This window comes from Solea solea, chromosome 13 (assembly GCF_958295425.1).
Source record: "Solea solea chromosome 13, fSolSol10.1, whole genome shotgun sequence".
Classification (NCBI taxonomy): Eukaryota; Metazoa; Chordata; class Actinopteri; order Pleuronectiformes; family Soleidae; genus Solea; species Solea solea.
The window spans coordinates 26,296,281-26,312,674 of record NC_081146.1 but is presented as its reverse complement, the minus strand read 5'-3'; the positions used below and the strand labels follow the sequence as shown (position 1 = coordinate 26,312,674).

At 41.3% G+C, this 16,394-nt stretch overlaps 2 protein-coding genes across 4 annotated transcripts in view; one reads left to right on the top strand and one right to left on the bottom strand.

Annotated features, from left to right (window-relative positions):
• The first annotated feature begins 2,091 nt into the window (after positions 1-2,091).
• On the top strand, positions 2,092-8,997 carry dek (DEK proto-oncogene). 3 transcript variants are annotated; one of them, XM_058648331.1, is made up of 12 exons: positions 2,092-2,235; positions 3,592-3,744; positions 3,894-3,992; positions 4,247-4,356; positions 4,916-5,010; positions 5,148-5,277; positions 5,835-6,245; positions 6,418-6,564; positions 6,678-6,768; positions 7,229-7,371; positions 7,453-7,521; positions 8,407-8,997. In XM_058648331.1, exons 2-12 carry the CDS (start codon positions 3,621-3,623, stop codon positions 8,416-8,418), a joined length of 1,431 nt encoding a protein of 476 aa, XP_058504314.1. In that variant the 5' UTR covers positions 2,092-2,235; positions 3,592-3,620; the 3' UTR covers positions 8,419-8,997. The 3 variants fall into 3 exon arrangements, with proteins under 3 accessions (XP_058504314.1, XP_058504312.1, XP_058504313.1); XM_058648329.1 differs by having other exon boundaries at positions 7,226-7,371; XM_058648330.1 differs by having other exon boundaries at positions 2,180-2,235; positions 3,567-3,744; positions 7,226-7,371.
• Positions 8,998-10,793: 1,796 nt separating this feature from the next.
• The window catches only part of LOC131471653 (atrial natriuretic peptide receptor 1-like), a 36,661-nt gene continuing 31,060 nt past the window's right edge, over positions 10,794-16,394 (bottom strand). Inside the window, exons 15-22 of the mRNA XM_058648319.1 lie at positions 16,014-16,169; positions 15,006-15,174; positions 14,498-14,644; positions 14,280-14,403; positions 13,723-13,791; positions 13,134-13,308; positions 12,812-12,910; positions 10,794-12,395 (exon numbers count right to left, since the gene is read on the bottom strand). Of these exons, the coding sequence (XP_058504302.1) occupies positions 12,250-12,395; positions 12,812-12,910; positions 13,134-13,308; positions 13,723-13,791; positions 14,280-14,403; positions 14,498-14,644; positions 15,006-15,174; positions 16,014-16,169 (1,085 nt within the window). The 3' untranslated portion in view covers positions 10,794-12,249. The remainder of the gene's footprint in view (positions 12,396-12,811; positions 12,911-13,133; positions 13,309-13,722; positions 13,792-14,279; positions 14,404-14,497; positions 14,645-15,005; positions 15,175-16,013; positions 16,170-16,394) is intronic.

Here is a 16,394-nt window from a genome sequence, read left to right as displayed (position 1 = left end):
CTGCTGCACAGTTACAACGACAACGACAATTCACCCCTTTTAAATAAAGACTTTGGAACAATCTGCACTGTAATTAATTATTCTCATTTTCATTGAAAAACATGTATGAGTGTGCAGCTCTGTGTGAAACAATGTGTGTATAATGAGATGCGTAGGTCAGGACACAATATTTAATGGTATTTTGACTCACATATAGGAGTAAGATAGAAAATTGCAGGAGGCCATATTGCGATATCAAAAATATTTCAACATCAATTGCTCAGCCCTACTCCACAAGTATATTTCATAAACTCTAAATACTAATGCACTTGGGCTTTAATTAGAAATGCATCATTTGCAATAATTGGTCAATTGAAAGTGGCAGATGTCGCTTGCCTGCCTCTACTCTATGACATATGACATATATACTGACATTTTTAAATTGAAAATCAAGAAATTACTTTTTGAAGTCCTGGATTTACTGGAAAGAAGCAAACTCCCCCTTGTGGCACTTCAACATAAATCACCAGGACAGTATGATGGCGAGATAAACAGCATTTTACAGTCACCCAAGTGAAATATGAGCAATTTTCATAATTTACAATAATCCTGACAATGCAAATTCACCACAATCAAACTCACCGTGGCTCATTTTAATCACGACGCTCGATAACGTCGCATATTATAGTCCAATCTCACAATTAACTATGTCAAAATATTACAAGACAAAGAGAAAAGGTCATTTACAAGTAATTACTTCCACATACATTTGCATTAACAGGAGCATTTTTAATCCAACGTACGACATTAAAATGAGCTCAAATCAAAGCTTTCTCAAGACACTCGAGTGTTAGCCTCAAAGTCACAACCGGGGGTTGTTAACGCGGTCCGCGATGATAGATCGTAACACGCACAATTATAATTAAATATGTGTGAAAGAGCTAAAGGCAGGAAATGACACTGTGGTTCGGTTACACAGCCTGCTAGCGAAGCCTAGGCTAACAGCTAGCCAGCCAGCTAGGCTAGGCTAGTAGCCCATCGAACTGGAGGCGGACGACAGGGCGTTGGTTGCTCAGACAACAGCACAAGCGCCAACAGCGGCAAAGCCGTTCGCCGCAAAGTGCCAATCTAAAGTCAGCCAAACAAGCAGAGCTGCGGGGGAAAACAGCGCGATTTTCAGGAGAAGAAATCGTGACAGAAGCTAACGACAGTGGTTCTCACCCATAACGTTGACGCTCCCTGCCGCCGCCGCTGCCTCTCAAATACCGATCATTCACGAGCCGACATTCCGCTTTCTGTCGCCCGAGCTGCGCACGACGATGCGCGCAGCGCCGCCCCCGCGCGACGGGCGCTACGACGAAAGACTTTCGTAAAAGTGTACGTGAATCGCAAAATACGACCGGCAGGTCTCGCGATAAAATCTAGGTTCTTTCTCACGGTGACTTTTTTCCCTTGCACAAACTCACACTGGTCACTTTATTAAGTACACTGGTTTGTTATCTTATCTGTCAATAACATACATGTTGTCGCTTTTGACTGCGTTTTTTAATTTTATTAACTTTATTGCTTTTATTAATTACTCGGCTCTTTTATTGACTATCGTTGTTGTCATAACACAACTGTTTTAAAAACCATAAACTTGTATTATCATTATTATATTATTATTATTATTATTATTATAATAATAGTTGTTTGTAAGCTATTTTATTGCTAAGTGCAAAAGGTTTATACAGGAAGTTGTTGGAGACGAAGCCAGTGGCTCTTATTTTGAAGGCCACGGCGAAAGGAAGTGATGAGGGATAAGGGGTGTGAAATTTTATCTTTTTTACTTTTTATCTTTTGGTAATTTTTGTCTTACTATTGTATTGTATTGTATTGTATCATATTTTATCTTATTTTTATTTTTATTCTATATTTTTATTCTTATTTTTACCTTTATTCTATTCTCACCTTTCTTAACTGAGCTGTTGTGAATGTGTGTTTCCCCCCTGGGGGAGGAATAAAGTCATTCAATTCAAATTCAAAATTCAAAATTGACTCTGTGTGATTTTAGTGTGTGACAGCAGGGGGCAGTGGGGTGACATTGAGGCGCTTTCAGTCTGCGAGGAAGAGCAAGAACGAGCGTGACGTCATCGGTGCCTCGGCCCAATCAGTGGAGCAGCTGCGGGTCTAGTCCCCGCCCAGCGGAGAAACCGCCATCATGAAATCAAAAACAGGACGCTGACAGAAGAGTCGCTGTGTCCCGGTTCTTAGAAGGTAAACTTGAGTTTTTCTCTTCGCTAATGTGACGCTGACGCTGCGGGCGCTCGGCGACATTGCAGCGCAGTGTGTTGTGTCGCTTTGTACGGTGATGCGGAGCTTCTTTGTCGCGTTTTTTCCCCCGTGAACAGCGCTGAGCGCGAGCGTCACTGACGTTATTATTAGCGCTAACGTCAGAGCTAGCAGTCGGCTGCTAGCTGCTGCGCGGAGGATAACCCTTGTATTTACCTGCTGAAACTCACAGCAAACAGCGGGAACGGTGGGTAAACACTCGACGCGGGACGCGGTGACGACTGTGACGTTTGCACGGTGCACCGCAGTCTGGTCCGGGTTAACTTTTGCGAAGCGAACGTCTTTGAATTTCCTTGAAATGCGCGTTGAGAAGTTGCAGCGCGCCAAACGACGCAGACGTTAATAACGGAGTAAATAAAGACCCGAAACAGCGCCACCTTCAACCGCGTGTTGACAGACGGTAAGCCGAAAATGTCCAAGGAACACGAGAAAAGTCCTTATAACAAAGTTCACCCCCACATACAATTTGGTTTGAACTCGGGCACAAAAATGCTTTTATTTTAAACGTAATCTGGTTTAACCATAAGTCGATTTGGATAAAAGCGTCTGCTGAATGACATGTAATGTAATGTAATGTAATGTAACCGATGGACCAGATATGAGTTCTCATTGTCTCTGCACAGGCTGCCACAAGCTTCTTACCTTGACTCACTTTCATTTTTGACAAATTAACAGATCGTTACATACAGATTATTGGCGAAAGGTTTTATTCACAGAAACTGTTTAACACAGCAAGGACAAAAACGAAAGAGCGAACTTTATTATTTGTCATTGAAATGAACATATTTTTCACGCTCGTATGACAGCAGATTTAGATGTTGTCTTTGTGTAAAATAATAACAACAAAACAAAAAAACTGTTTGTTTGTACTTGTTGATCATATCAAGGGATCTTGGCGTGCTTGCCGACACCCGTAATACATTTTAAAGCCAATATTTGCTGATGCCGATGTCGTAGTATTGTGCACCTCTAGTGTGATTTATGCTGTACAATAGAATGAGGTACTGTGTCATTTTTAAAATAAAATGTCTTCTCTTTTTTGTTACTATGTCAAATTAGGCTACAACTGGCGAGTATTTTTATATTTGATGATTTTCCAGATAAATCAAGTACTTGTTTGGTCTAGAAAATGTCAGACCTGGAAACTATGTTCTCAAATGTCTAAAAAAAAATCTTGATGCAATTGCTTTGAAAAACTCAAACTAATAATATCGAAATAGTTTACGATGAATTGAATAGTGGATTAATCATTACAGCTCTGATGTCAACGTTCCTCTTCAGGTCAGGACAGGTTGATACTCGGCGCAGACATGAGCGAGGAAGCGATGGACAGCTCGGCCGTGTCGGAGGAGGAAGTGGACGAGCAGAAGCAGCAGGAGGAGACGTCGCAGGACAACCAGTCAAGTCCAAACAAAAGTCAAACAGAAACACCGGGTAAAGACACACAGTAGAAAAGCTTCTTCTGTGGTGGTTTAACCACCTGTGACTCGCTCACTAACCAATAAAAATATGATTTAATATATGGTTCATTAGATGTTGAGACAAAATAAAACAACTGATTCATTTTTACTCTGTCATTTCAGTTGCTGGTGAAATCATGGAGGGCAAACGGGCGAAAAAAAAGGTGGAGAGGCTTGACTTCCAGGCACCAAAGCAAAGAGAGAAGCTCAAGATCGGAGATGGTAAATGTTTTTGTTATAGCTATATACTTACCAACTAACTTAAAGGGACAGTTAAGGATTTTTGATGTGCGGTTGCATCAGTAGGATATAACCAGGCAGTGTCGTCAGTAGGAAACTAATTTCCACTCTACGATATCGGATCCACCCACAGTTGTTTCTGTGTGGACGGTCCCTCAGTTGTTGGATTTGTATCATCTGTGGTTTTTAAAGATGGAGCTAACCAGGACGACTCGTGTGTGTCCCTTGTTTTCCAGGTAGTGGAGATAAGTTAGGAGACATTCCTCGTACAAACTTCCAGATCACCAAGATGAAGCTGGCCGACCTGAAGCCTCTTCATGCCATCCTGTTCGACAGACCGGGAAAGGTACGAACACCTTCGTCAACATTCAACAAGAGCAAGAACTCGACAAACAATGATGACAAACTTTTTATGGCTGCAATTAAGGATGATTGTCGTTATTGTTTGCTCTGTTGATTATTTTCTCAATGAAGTTGATTCCCAGACGCCAAAATGACGACAAGATTTTCAGTTCACTGACGTAAAGAAGCAAAGAAACATATTCACATTTAAGATTGATCCGTTATCAAGATGGATGATTCAGGGGTCATTTAGTAATTGAACAACTTGTTGCCTTTGATTCTGGCCTGTGCTGCACTGCCCCCTGTAGGATTAGCTCTAGTACTAAATTAATTGTTTTATTTTTATTTTATTTTAATTATTTTAATCCATTAATCACTTAAAAAAAAGCTCCCAAATGTTTTCCCCTTGTTAAATGTGAATGTTTTCTGGTTTCTGAGGTCGTAATTTGCCACTAATGACTAGAAAATAATTGGGCTGCAACGATTAAAATTATTGGCAACAAAATGTATAATTATTATTATCATCCGTATATTAAAGAAATCATGACTTTGCCCTTGAACAGATGTCCAGCATAAAGAAGAACCTGCGTCTGTTTAACGGCTTTCCCTTCGACGCCGACAGCGAGCAGTACAACAAGAAACGAGAAAAGCTCCTCAAGTAAGTGTGTGGCGTAGAAATACGTTCAATTAAGTTGGTTAATCTCTGCAGTTTTCACTTATTCAACTTAACACGATTAAAAAAAAAAAGAAACGAAAAAAACTCACCGTCTCTTCCCTTTTGTGTTTTCGATGTAGAAATTCACATTTCACCAATATGAAGCTGAAAGAGGTCTGTGGTGTCCTGGACCTGGAGAAGAAAGGAACTCACTCTGATCTGGTCGACAGGATCCTGAATTTCCTCATCGAACCCAAAAACAGCGGGAAGGTGAGTCATGTTTACGAAACGGGGAGGTGTTACTACTAGGTCTGGGCAATATTATGTACATATACTATATATGGTGACTTGAGACAAGATCTGGTCTGAGAGAGTAGCCAGAGCCACGGCACTGGTATGTATCTGCTGTCTGAGAGTTAGTCGGTATCTTCACGTCAAACTGCAGCTCATTTTTCATCCTGTAACGGATTAAGACAAAATGACAGCATTAAAACATGATAAATAATAAATATACACATGTTTTTATTATTAAATTCCTGTAAAATCTGAAAATAACAATAAAAAAAGATAATAAGTGTATATTTTAATATGTGATACAGACCATAAATATTAGATTATGTTTTATTTTAGAGTTCAGATTAGGGCTGAAAAGTTAATTTAAATGTTATCAAAATACTGAGAGGATCAGTCACTTAACCTTTGAGTGAGCAGAAGCTCGTAATTCTACGCTTCTCCTCAACGTCATCAAACTGTCTTTTGTTTCGATTTAGAGAAAGTGGCAGAAATCACGTTCTATTTGAGATTCTCACTCTTTTCTCCCCCACCAGCGCCTCCCTGTGAAGAAGAAGAGGAAATCCAAGAAGAACCTGACGGGCGACGACTCGAAGGCAAAGACCCAGAAGAAGAGCAAGTCCAAACCCAGGAGCTCGTCGTCGTCCAGCCCCAAGAAGTCCAAAGCAGGAAGCAAGTCCAAGGCCATCGTCATGGACTCGAGCAGCGACGACGATGAGGAAGACGAGAAGGCTGGCGCGTCTGCTGAGGCCGGGGGGTCGGATGCCGAGGTGGAGGGGTCGGACGCCGAGGCCGGGGGGTCGGACGCCGAGGGGTCGGACGCTGAGGGGTCGGACGCCGAGGCAGAGGAGAAGCAGTCAGAGAACGAGGAGGAGCGGTCGGAGAAAGAGGAGGAGCGGTCGGAGAAGGACTCTAAGGAGTCTACAGACGAGGATGAAGACGAAGAGGTGAGGCTGTCAACAGTAGGGCTGCAATTAATCATCATCAAATCATCTGTTTATTAAATGTCAGAAAATGTTGATCAATGTTTGTCAAACTTGAAAATGATGATGTTTTTCATCATCATGTAACTTCAGTTTGTGCTTTTTTAAAATCTTAATCTTAAACCTCTTTTGTCAGTTTGCCAAACCGAAGTCGGCCAGAGGGAAGAAATCTGCTCCTGTGAAAAGACAACGGACGTCGTCGAAGAAGGCGGCTCCTCCGAGAAAGAGAGCGAAGAAGGACGTGTCGGACGAGTCTGACGTGGACAGTGAAGCTGACGAGAAGGTGAAACTTTCTCGTTTTTTTTAATAAAGCATTGATGCACTTTTTCAGTTTTGATTCAATAAAACGTGAAGCCACGCCGTTTATTTGATCTTTGGAGATTTTAAATTTTCCAGCCCAAGAAGAAGAAATCTACACCAGCCAAACCTGCGGCTAAAACGAAGAAGGCCGACAGCAGCAGCAACAGCAAAAAGAAGTCAAACACAGGTGAGGCCACTGTGATCACATGGTTTATAAACCGTAGGAGCCACTTTGATTGGCTGAATGATAACCAGTGTTGTTTTTGGCAGCCATTCTGGATTTAGTCTTTTGGACTCGGAATGCTTATTAGTTTTAGTCACATTTTAGTCATTTCTATATGTGATAGTTTTAGCAAATATTCACATTTTATAAGCTGAAGAAAATCAGCTATATATATATATATATATATATATATAAAAAGATTAATAATTTACCAACATAGTTGACAATTAATTTAGTGTTTTTGTCATCAAAGATCCACATTCATCTCGTTATCATCATAAAAAAAAAAAATAATAATAATTTCATCAGCGTCACCGTTGACGAAAACAACACTGATGTTAACCTGGTGGGTGGAGCCTCTTGGCGTGTTTCACCGCTGTAGAAGAGGAGAGTGATGATGACGTGTTCTCTGTTCTGGCAGCAGCGGACGATAGTTCAGACGATGACGAGCCGCTCATCAAGAGGATCAATAAGTCGCCGAGCAACGAGCAGCTGAAGGAGACGGTGCAGAGTCTGCTGAAGGAGGCCGACCTGGAGGAGATGACCATGAAGCAGATCTGCCAGAGGGTGAGACACCGTGGACGATCATCATTCACAGGCTTTACACTTTATTTTACAACAATAATGGAAATGATAAACACTTTTCAGGTGTTTGACACTTTCCCTGACCACGACATGACCAGCAAGAAAGATTTCATCAAACAGACAGTCAAATCTGTGAGTACACACACACACGTCTGACTGATGCCACATTACAGTTTAATTTGAAAACTGTTGCTACGGTAACGCCTGCAGTCCACTGGTATTATTGGGATTAAATTGTGTCCATGGCCTGGGCCAGTGGTAACATGAATGTCGGGGATTGGAGTGATGTGCTACCATCTCATGATAACATGGACAGACACGAGAATTTGCTTAATTTAAACTGCAGACTTTTTAAAACTTTAGACTGCATTCATAAGCGATTAGTACATTTACGAGGTTTCTTGAAAGCATCTTGAAGCCGTTCGTCTCTAAGCTCAACGCGCTGTAGATCCCGCCGAAATGAAACACATTTTCCAGGGTCCTTGAGTGCATCTCGTCAGGAGATCAACAGGAGCTTTACTTTCACTCGGTGGAGGTCAAAACGATGTTGAATATTTGACAAATAATACCACTGAATTGTGTCTTTGCTAGAAATGCTCATCCCTAATCGATCAACAGAGGTCGCGACGCCCGAGGAGAGAATCGAAGTGAACAATGCCCAAACTGTAGATCAGTTAAAGATTTAAAGTCCGACTGATAATTCTAAATCCCACTGATTGGTCAGAGAGTGTCGTCACAGAAGAGTCATGAGCGTGACGTCCGACACAAGAATCAAAGACAACAATGTCCAACTGTAGGTCAAAGTTAAAAAGACTTAAAAATCCTGAAAACATGAGTTCATCTCCAACATTTAGCAAATGTGTTTAACAGAGGAGTCTGGTGCATTTAGAGACGGCACCATCGTCACCACGTTCACTGGTATTTCAGTTCAGTGACTTAAGGACTGAACCATTCTGTGAACAAAGCTTTTTAATCCACTGATTCTAATGATTGAATTTAACAAATGTTTCCTCGCAGCTCATCACATGAAGATCAGAAGAACGAAGCGACTGAAACTTCGCAAGGAAAAAAAGCTTCTTTTCTTTAGTTGAACTTGTTTGCATATTGTTTCCTGTTATTTTTATTATGAGACGTTTGTAGGTTTTCAGACTAACTCCAGTGTTCATCGTCTCAAGTTTCAGTAAAATAAAACAATCTGAAGAACGAGGTCCCTGAAACGCCGACAATTTAAAACATGTTGTTTTTTTTCTGTTTTAAATGTTTGTAAAGTTCGTTTATTCTCAGACTCAAATGTTCTTGTAAATAAATAATCTTTTTTTTTTGGCTCATTCCCGTATTAAAATTTGTAAATCTGATTCTTTTTAACTTCTTGTTGATTGTGAAGAAAAACAGTGGCTTTGTTTTGTTTTCTGTCTCAAACATGGATCTACACGTTAACTGCAGAGAATTTTACATTTAGATTTAAAAAAAAATGTGACCTTGTTAAGCTGAAATTTTCTTACAGCAGTTTGAGCTCTGTGTTAAAAACATGTTTTTAGTTGTGATTTATATCATGGTTTTCTTTTTGATTATGACACATTTTTCTATTAAAAAGACAATTTAAATGAATTCTACACTTTCTACTGTACTTTTAAACTGAATATGGGCTTTAAAGATGTTTCAGGTGAGTTAATTTAATGTTTGATGAATTGTGACATACTTAATTCTTATTGATTATCATTTGATTGTCAGAGTGTGAGGAACTTTTTCTTTTCCAGTACCTGATCAGAAGAATCTGGACATCGCACTCTCAGCTCTTTCTTCGTAGCGCCTCCTAGTGACTGGGACAGGTGTATTACAGCGTAAGTGTCGTAAATGCACTTCACATTCAACAATAATCATAAGTAAATTGCTAGTTTGTTACCTTGGAAGTCGTAAATGCGATCTGCCGTTTTGAATTGTGGACTCCAAACATGAAGAGTTCAAACTGAAATTATATAAATTAAAGGTACGACGACCAATTTGAAATGTTCTACTCTGAGAAACTGATCTGAGGTGTTCCCACCGGTCCTTGAAATCCTTGAAAGTTTGAATTAAAAAAAATTATGTCAAGGCCCTTGAATGTCGCCCTAAATAGACATGGCACATTGAAAAAGTTTGAATTTTGTTCAAGAAAGAAGTGAAGTTCATATTTATGTGAATGTCACCAACCACCAGAGAGACCTCCAGGTTTCCATAGGTCCTTGAAAGTGTGTAAATTTGAAGAAAAAAAGATTCAAGGCCCTTGAAAGTTTTTGAAAATCACCCTAAATAGAAATGGGTCATTGAAAGTGCTTGAAATAAAGAAGTTATGTCCACAGGCACCAGTCGGACAGTGGTGAGTGTACGACACAAAAACGGTGCTAAAAAACATTTTGAAAGAGTTCAAACCAACTTACCACAGCAGGGGGCGCTGCAGATCAGTCTGACTTTGTCAACCGGGAAATGGACTCATCTGTGATGTCAGAACTGTGGGGAAAAGAAACGGCGCGTGAGTTACGTTTGTTCCAATTTTTACAATTAACAACCAGGTTAATTAGTGGTTACTGTTAATGTTACGGCTAACAAGCTCATTTTGTCATTTTGATTATTATTCTTTAGGGCTGCAAAATTCATATATTAAATTGTCATCGTTGCAGCAGCCCTTTTATTTCCTGTTCATAAGTGGAAAGTTATGACCTCCGATTATTCCTGGAACGTGATATAAAACCACAATGAATGAATAACACGATCTTCCATCAGAGAATAATACTCACTGTTTGTACTTCCAGTGTCGTGAGGAGACTTCAGCCTTCGTCCAGAACCAAAAGCTTGAAACGGCACTTCAGGGCAAACGGGTCAGTACAAACAAACGCACGGCTCTCAATCCTCACTAATTGAAGCTGACACCAGGGGGCGATCATCAGGAGTCACAAACCAAACATGAGCAAAATGAAGAGCTTTAATAACACTTGTCCCACAAATGATGGAGTACATTTTCTAAAACCACACTCGTCCTCATGTCTAACACACGTCAATGACACTAGAAAAATATCACATGAAGACGTTTAACACGTTTCTGTCACAAACAAATCTGAGAAACAGTTCTCGTCCGGCTTCACGGCTGCGGTGTGTCTGAGTCTGTGGGGGGTCAAAGGTCAGGGAGGCGTCCAGTAACTGTGACATCACACATTTGACCTCCAGGCATTTGTAACGATGTAGAACCAAGGTGATGCCATCTTTTAAAAAAGTGAAGAAAGTGGACGGATGATGGTGTGAGTCGGGATGCTGAAACAGTCGGGGACATTTGACCAGATCACCAAAGCTCCTGAGGACGAAGGAAGTGGAACCGCAGAGAAGTGATTCTGTCGTTTCACAGCTTCACGGTCGGGCAGTTAAGTGGAAACTTACGGCTCTTGTGTTTTTAAAGCATTTTACTGATGTTGTGTGTTGTTTATGTAAAGTCTTACTGTATTTCTTAAATAAAACGTTTATTCTGTTTGACAAAGTGGAAGCAGAACTACGCTGTATGTTTAACGGCAGAGAAAACCGGTGACGGAGGAAGAAAGGAAGAGGAAACAAGCGTCTGACCAAGTGAGAAGCCACACACGAGGAAACATCATGTGTTCGCCAGCTGAAAACAAACGCATATGGTAAGGAGGGAGGGGGAGGAGTCAGTGGTGAGTTTTTATAACCGTGAGAATAAAGAGACAGACGATGTTTACGGTGATGTGAAAATACGTACTCCCAGGGCAAAAGGGCGGAAAATGCATGGAGTGGAACAGTTCTGTTTGGTTCAGGATGGTTTGTATTACAGTACCAAAATAACCGGGCCCAACCGTTCCATACCTTCTAACCACCAGACGTAACAATAAGTACTCCAAAACTGTAGGGGGAGCGCCGTAGAGAATACAGCGACCAGACTTGCAAAGTTCTGCATTAAGTTTTCCCTGAACTGTCGACGCTAACTTCAGCGCTGAATATCTTGTTTATTTTACGAGCTTTTTATTGCGATGTGTAAAACCCGTGGTATACTTCTGTGTGCATACCGCAGACCCTGGTATTCTTGCGCGTCAGGGTCCTGTAGTATCCCACCTCACCATCGGGTGGCAGAAGCATTCCTACCAAAGAAGAAGAGAACGATGCTACAGCGGCTCACAGCTGGCCCACAGGGCAGGGGAGGATGACGATCCTTGACGAATACTTCTGTTGTCGAAATGGTTTTTCTGCTTTGTGGGCGGGGCTTAATCCTCTACCTACCAATTGGGCGGGAATTCAGTTTGCACATACGCTGTCCACACGCATGCACGGAACTTTAGACTTACTTTACAAAAATTAAATTAAAATTAAAATTTAAACCTTCTTGGCTCCGGGTGACCATTGAAGGATTATTTATTTATTTATTTATTATTTATCACTTCTGTTACGACCCAACATAAAATAACCAGGTGGTTTTGGAAAATAAGATTATTTATTTATTTAGTAAGGTGACTTTTAAATGAGCTCGTTGAGTCTCACTCTCGGAGCAAAGTGTCGCACGTCGTGTGTTTATCAGTGGACGTGTTGGTCTAAGTCTAAAGTCATGCTTGTTTTAAATGACGCTGCCCCTGGAAACGCTGACTCTTCTCTGAATGTAGTTAACTTTAGCCAGTTGTGTTTCTACGTAAATATATAAAAAAAATCCATTTCCTTCAGACGCAGCTTCAAATTTCAGGTGAACTGAGTCGGTGGGAGTCTGTGAATGTGAACCTCAACCCGTCTTTGTCCTCCCGTGTCTTCTGTCTGTTAAAGTTTGTACCGTTGTCTCCTGAAAACCATTTGTTCACAGTCGGACGAGGACATGAGTCGGACGAGGACATGTCCTCATTGGCTGGTGCTCTCTCCCAGTAGCCAGTAGGTCGTCATCTTTCCTTTGCCCTTGACGTCGATGTCTCCTCGCAGCTCCAGCTGGAAGCAGTTGAACTCCTGGAGGACGTCGCGCGTCGCAGACGACACGTGGATCTTCAGCGCTGCGGAAAAACACAGGAAAAATCCAGGTTAAAAACTTAAGCTTATGATACAAGCATTAATCTTTAAAATTAATGTTTTTTAAATACATTTTACAGTGCATTATGGTTTTATGCTACATTTTAGTCCAACTTGTTGTTTTCTTCATTAACTCTGTACTTTATTTTATGTAAATTGGGTTTCGTTCAAATTATGCAATTATTGCATTGCAAGTGCAGGGCCAAAATAAATAAATCCACAACAACCCTAAATTGTTGTGGGGATAATACACGACTCCTTATATTATCTTTATTCACTGCATTTTTTTGTTGTCTTATGTGTCGTACTTTCATACTCTTATGGGTAAGTTAGGATTAATTCTATATTGATAATTGTGCTTGTAAAGATGCCGTTGATACGAGTAATTTGACCTTCTGACCTTCGCCGCTCGACTCCATACGTGACGATGTGTTGACGGTGTCGCCGAACAGACAGTAACGAGGCATCTTCAGACCGACCACCCCCGCACACACTGGACCTACACACACACACACACACACACAGAAAATGTGACTTTAAAATTTGCTCTTTAACAACTTTGTAGTTTATGACAGTCTGGAAATATCGTCATCTACACATTTTCATCGTCGTAAAACAGGTTTAAAGGGATAGTTCAGGATATTTTAAATGTGGCTGTATGATTGACTGAAATCAAGTCGTGAGCCCTTTGTTAAGCGGCTTTAAACCCCACCCCCCCTCACCGCTGTGGATCCCGATCCTCAGCTTCAGCTGCTGCTCCGCCCGGTGACAGATCCTGAACGTCCGCACGGCGTCCAGCAGAGCGAGCGCCATGCGGGCGATCTCTCTGCCGTGCAGCTTCCCGTTCCTGACCGGCAGGCCGGACACCACCATGTAGGCATCGCCGATGGTCTCCACCTGAGGGCGCCACAGGACCACAAATACCTGGTGAGTGTCAGCGACAACTGTACACAGACGTCTCCAATTTACTGACGGTCTGTTTTCTGTCAAATATTTCATTTGTTTCAAATAAGTGACAATATTTTTAAATAATTTTGGACCCAAGATATTTGGGTAAGAGGTTTTAACCTATTACTTGATCAATCGATTAGTTGTTTGGTTCATAAAATGTTGATCAAATGTCTTGTTTTTGTCCACAAACTAAAAGAGGTTCAGTTTTAATGATTTCTTGGTTCTATGGAGCAAAGAAACCAGTAAACTGAGAAGCTGAGAAATCAAACAAACTGGTTGTAATTCCTTTAGTAATCGATTAATAATCGATTAATCCTAGCACTTCGACACGGAAACAACATTCTCGGTCGACTGCTTCACCTTGTAAACATCAAAGTTGTCGATGATGGCGTCGAAACACGTGTAAAGGTCGTTGAGCAGCGTCACAACCTGCAGAGACACAAAATGTGAATTTATTCATGTTTTAAACCTTAGCTCTAATATTAGTCACACTCGCACCGTTAAGGACAAAAAATGTTCTGCATATTCTACATTATTATAAATTCTACATTCTGATCTAATTATTGATGTCCAATACTAATTCATCTTTGAATATTTTAACCCTTAAATTAAAACATGGATTTAAGTGAAAAAAGTGTCCACCATGTCTCTACGTTTAATCATCAAAGCATCATCAGTCCCTCTGAAGAGTCCATATTTATATTTTACCTTTTTCATTTTTTTCATGGTAACATTTAAAATGATCTTTGTGACATTTAACAGAATAAAAATGTCACTTTAATTTTAGGAAAAAAAGGTCATCATATAAAAATGGCACAGCGTTTTAAGACGTTATTTAGAGTTTTTAATGTCATTCTGACATTTCCACGATGTCTCGTCACGTGACGGTGGCGTCACTCTCTCGCCCTCTCGCTCACCTCCATGGGCGTGCTCTCCGCTGAAATGGAGGTGAAACCAACGATGTCACTGAAGTAAATGGTGACGGAGTCAAACGCCTCGGCCTGAACCGTCTCGCCACGCTTCAACTGCTCTGCTACTGAACTGAGACACACAGAGAGAACATGTCAGGCTGAATCTGTAGTCGTGTACGTGTAGTACTGCAGTAGTACTCACTATAGTAATATCCAGTACTCACTGTGGTAGTATTTGGTAGAGTAGAGCCTCAGCCTTGCGTTTCTCTTCATGATAAGCTTGTGTTCTTTCTTCCACCAGCTCCTCCAGGTTGTTAGCATATTGTTCCATACGAGACAACAGGTTATCAAGGATATTTGTCCTCGACTCTCTGTGTATAAATACACACTTTTGTATTAGTAATTATTCTAATAAAGGAAAATACAAATTTTAACAAGACATTAAAAGTAGCAACACTACTTCTTGTCGCTAAGCTAACGCTATTCTCATCACTAAGCTAACCCCCTCTTTCGTGTTTATGCTAAGCTAACCCTCTACTGGTATTGATGCTAAGCTAACCCTCTACTGGTGCTGATGCTAAGCTAACCCCTCTTTCATGTTGATGCTAAGCTAACCCCTCTTTCATGTTGATGCTAAGCTAACCCTCTCCTGGTGCTGATGCTAAGCTAACCCCTCTTTGGTGCTTTGGTGTTGATGCTAAGCTAACCCCTGTGGTCGTGGCTGCTTCTCACTTGTTCTGTTTGCGCAGCAGCAGCTTGATGTGGCTGAACTCCGGTCTCTCCGTCGGCTCCTCAGCCCAGCAGCGCTGCATCAGCTGACCCAGCTCAGGACTGTGAACCTGCGGGTCGATGGTCGGCCTCAGGCACGGCCACTCACCCAGAATCACCCGGTCCACGATCTCTGTGGTGAGAAGAGGACACAGTTCTGAGCAACACTTTTACTTTACTCTCTAATTTACACACAGGAATAAAAGCGTGAAAAGGTTCATGAAGAGGATATAATAATATAAAGTCGTCACATGGTCGTCGGTGAATTTTACTTTCCTGTAATATTGCTTTTAAAGTCCAGAAGGAGATTTCAGTCTGAGACGTCAGTCTGATTTAAAAACATGAAGCTGTGATGGCTCTGACGCTGCTTTACACTTTACCTCCTCCTCTAATTACCCTTTTCACTCAAGTCTAATTCTCCTCATTCAGTCGTTGTCACGACTACAACTACACTGTTCCAGAACCATCCGTCATCCATCCTTTAATACAAACTTCCCATATGAGGACCCACTTTTTAAAGACGGCAGAATATCGTGACCAGAGCAAATTTATTACGTAACGTAGTGACTAATTTACTGATTTCAAAGTGATGTTTGGTCAATTATATTAGTTTTATGCATGTTATTTAAAACGGTTACAGGTAAATAAAATTTTGAAAAATTCAGCAAATTTGTTTGGGGACCCCAAAAAAATCTCCTGTGACCCATCTGTGGGTCCCAAACCGGACTTTGTAGGAATTACTACTAAATTTAGAGAACATGAAAACATTTTGATTTTAAAAGAATAACTAATAAAAACATAACATTTTCAAATCTGCCATAAATTGGTTCGACAGGAAGTAGTCATACCTCGCACATGTGCTGAAGAAATCACGTTATAAGTTCTTATATTCTTGGATCACAGTCAGTGTCACCAGTAAATTCTACATACTGCTCCTTTACAGCAGGCTGCACATGCTCAGTCGTGTCTAACCTTTGGGGCTGAGTGGGTCTCCCTCCAGGTAGAAGGCTCCTCGACGTAGCGCCACCTCCTGGAGGACGATGCCGAAGCTGTAGACGTCTCCTTTCTGAGTTCCCTGAGGGGGCGGAGCCTCCATCCTGAGCAGCTCAGGAGCCATCCACAGCCTCTCTGCGGGGGGGAGGGGAGGGGGCGGAGTCAGGTCAGCGGTGAGTGTGTGTGTGTGTGTGACGACTTTAAACACAACACAGGTTTTTTTTGTGTTTATTTGTGTGGTTCCTGGTTCAGTCCTATTTCCATGTTTCTTATTCCAGGAGTGTCTGTGCGTCTGTTCTGTCCAACTGTCCAACCGTTCAAACTTCGCAACTTTAACATTATTTGGATATGATGTTTTGT

Excerpts from the sequence above, each read along its gene's own strand:
- dek (XM_058648329.1), top strand. The coding sequence starts at position 3,621 with ATGAGCGAGGAAGCGATGGACAGCTCGGCCGTGTCGGAGGAGGAAGTG. Across the intron at positions 5,011-5,147 it reads AAACGAGAAAAGCTCCTCAA|AAATTCACATTTCACCAATA; the intron begins GTAAGTGTGTGG and ends TTTTCGATGTAG. Across the intron at positions 5,278-5,834 it reads AACCCAAAAACAGCGGGAAG|CGCCTCCCTGTGAAGAAGAA; the intron begins GTGAGTCATGTT and ends CTCCCCCACCAG.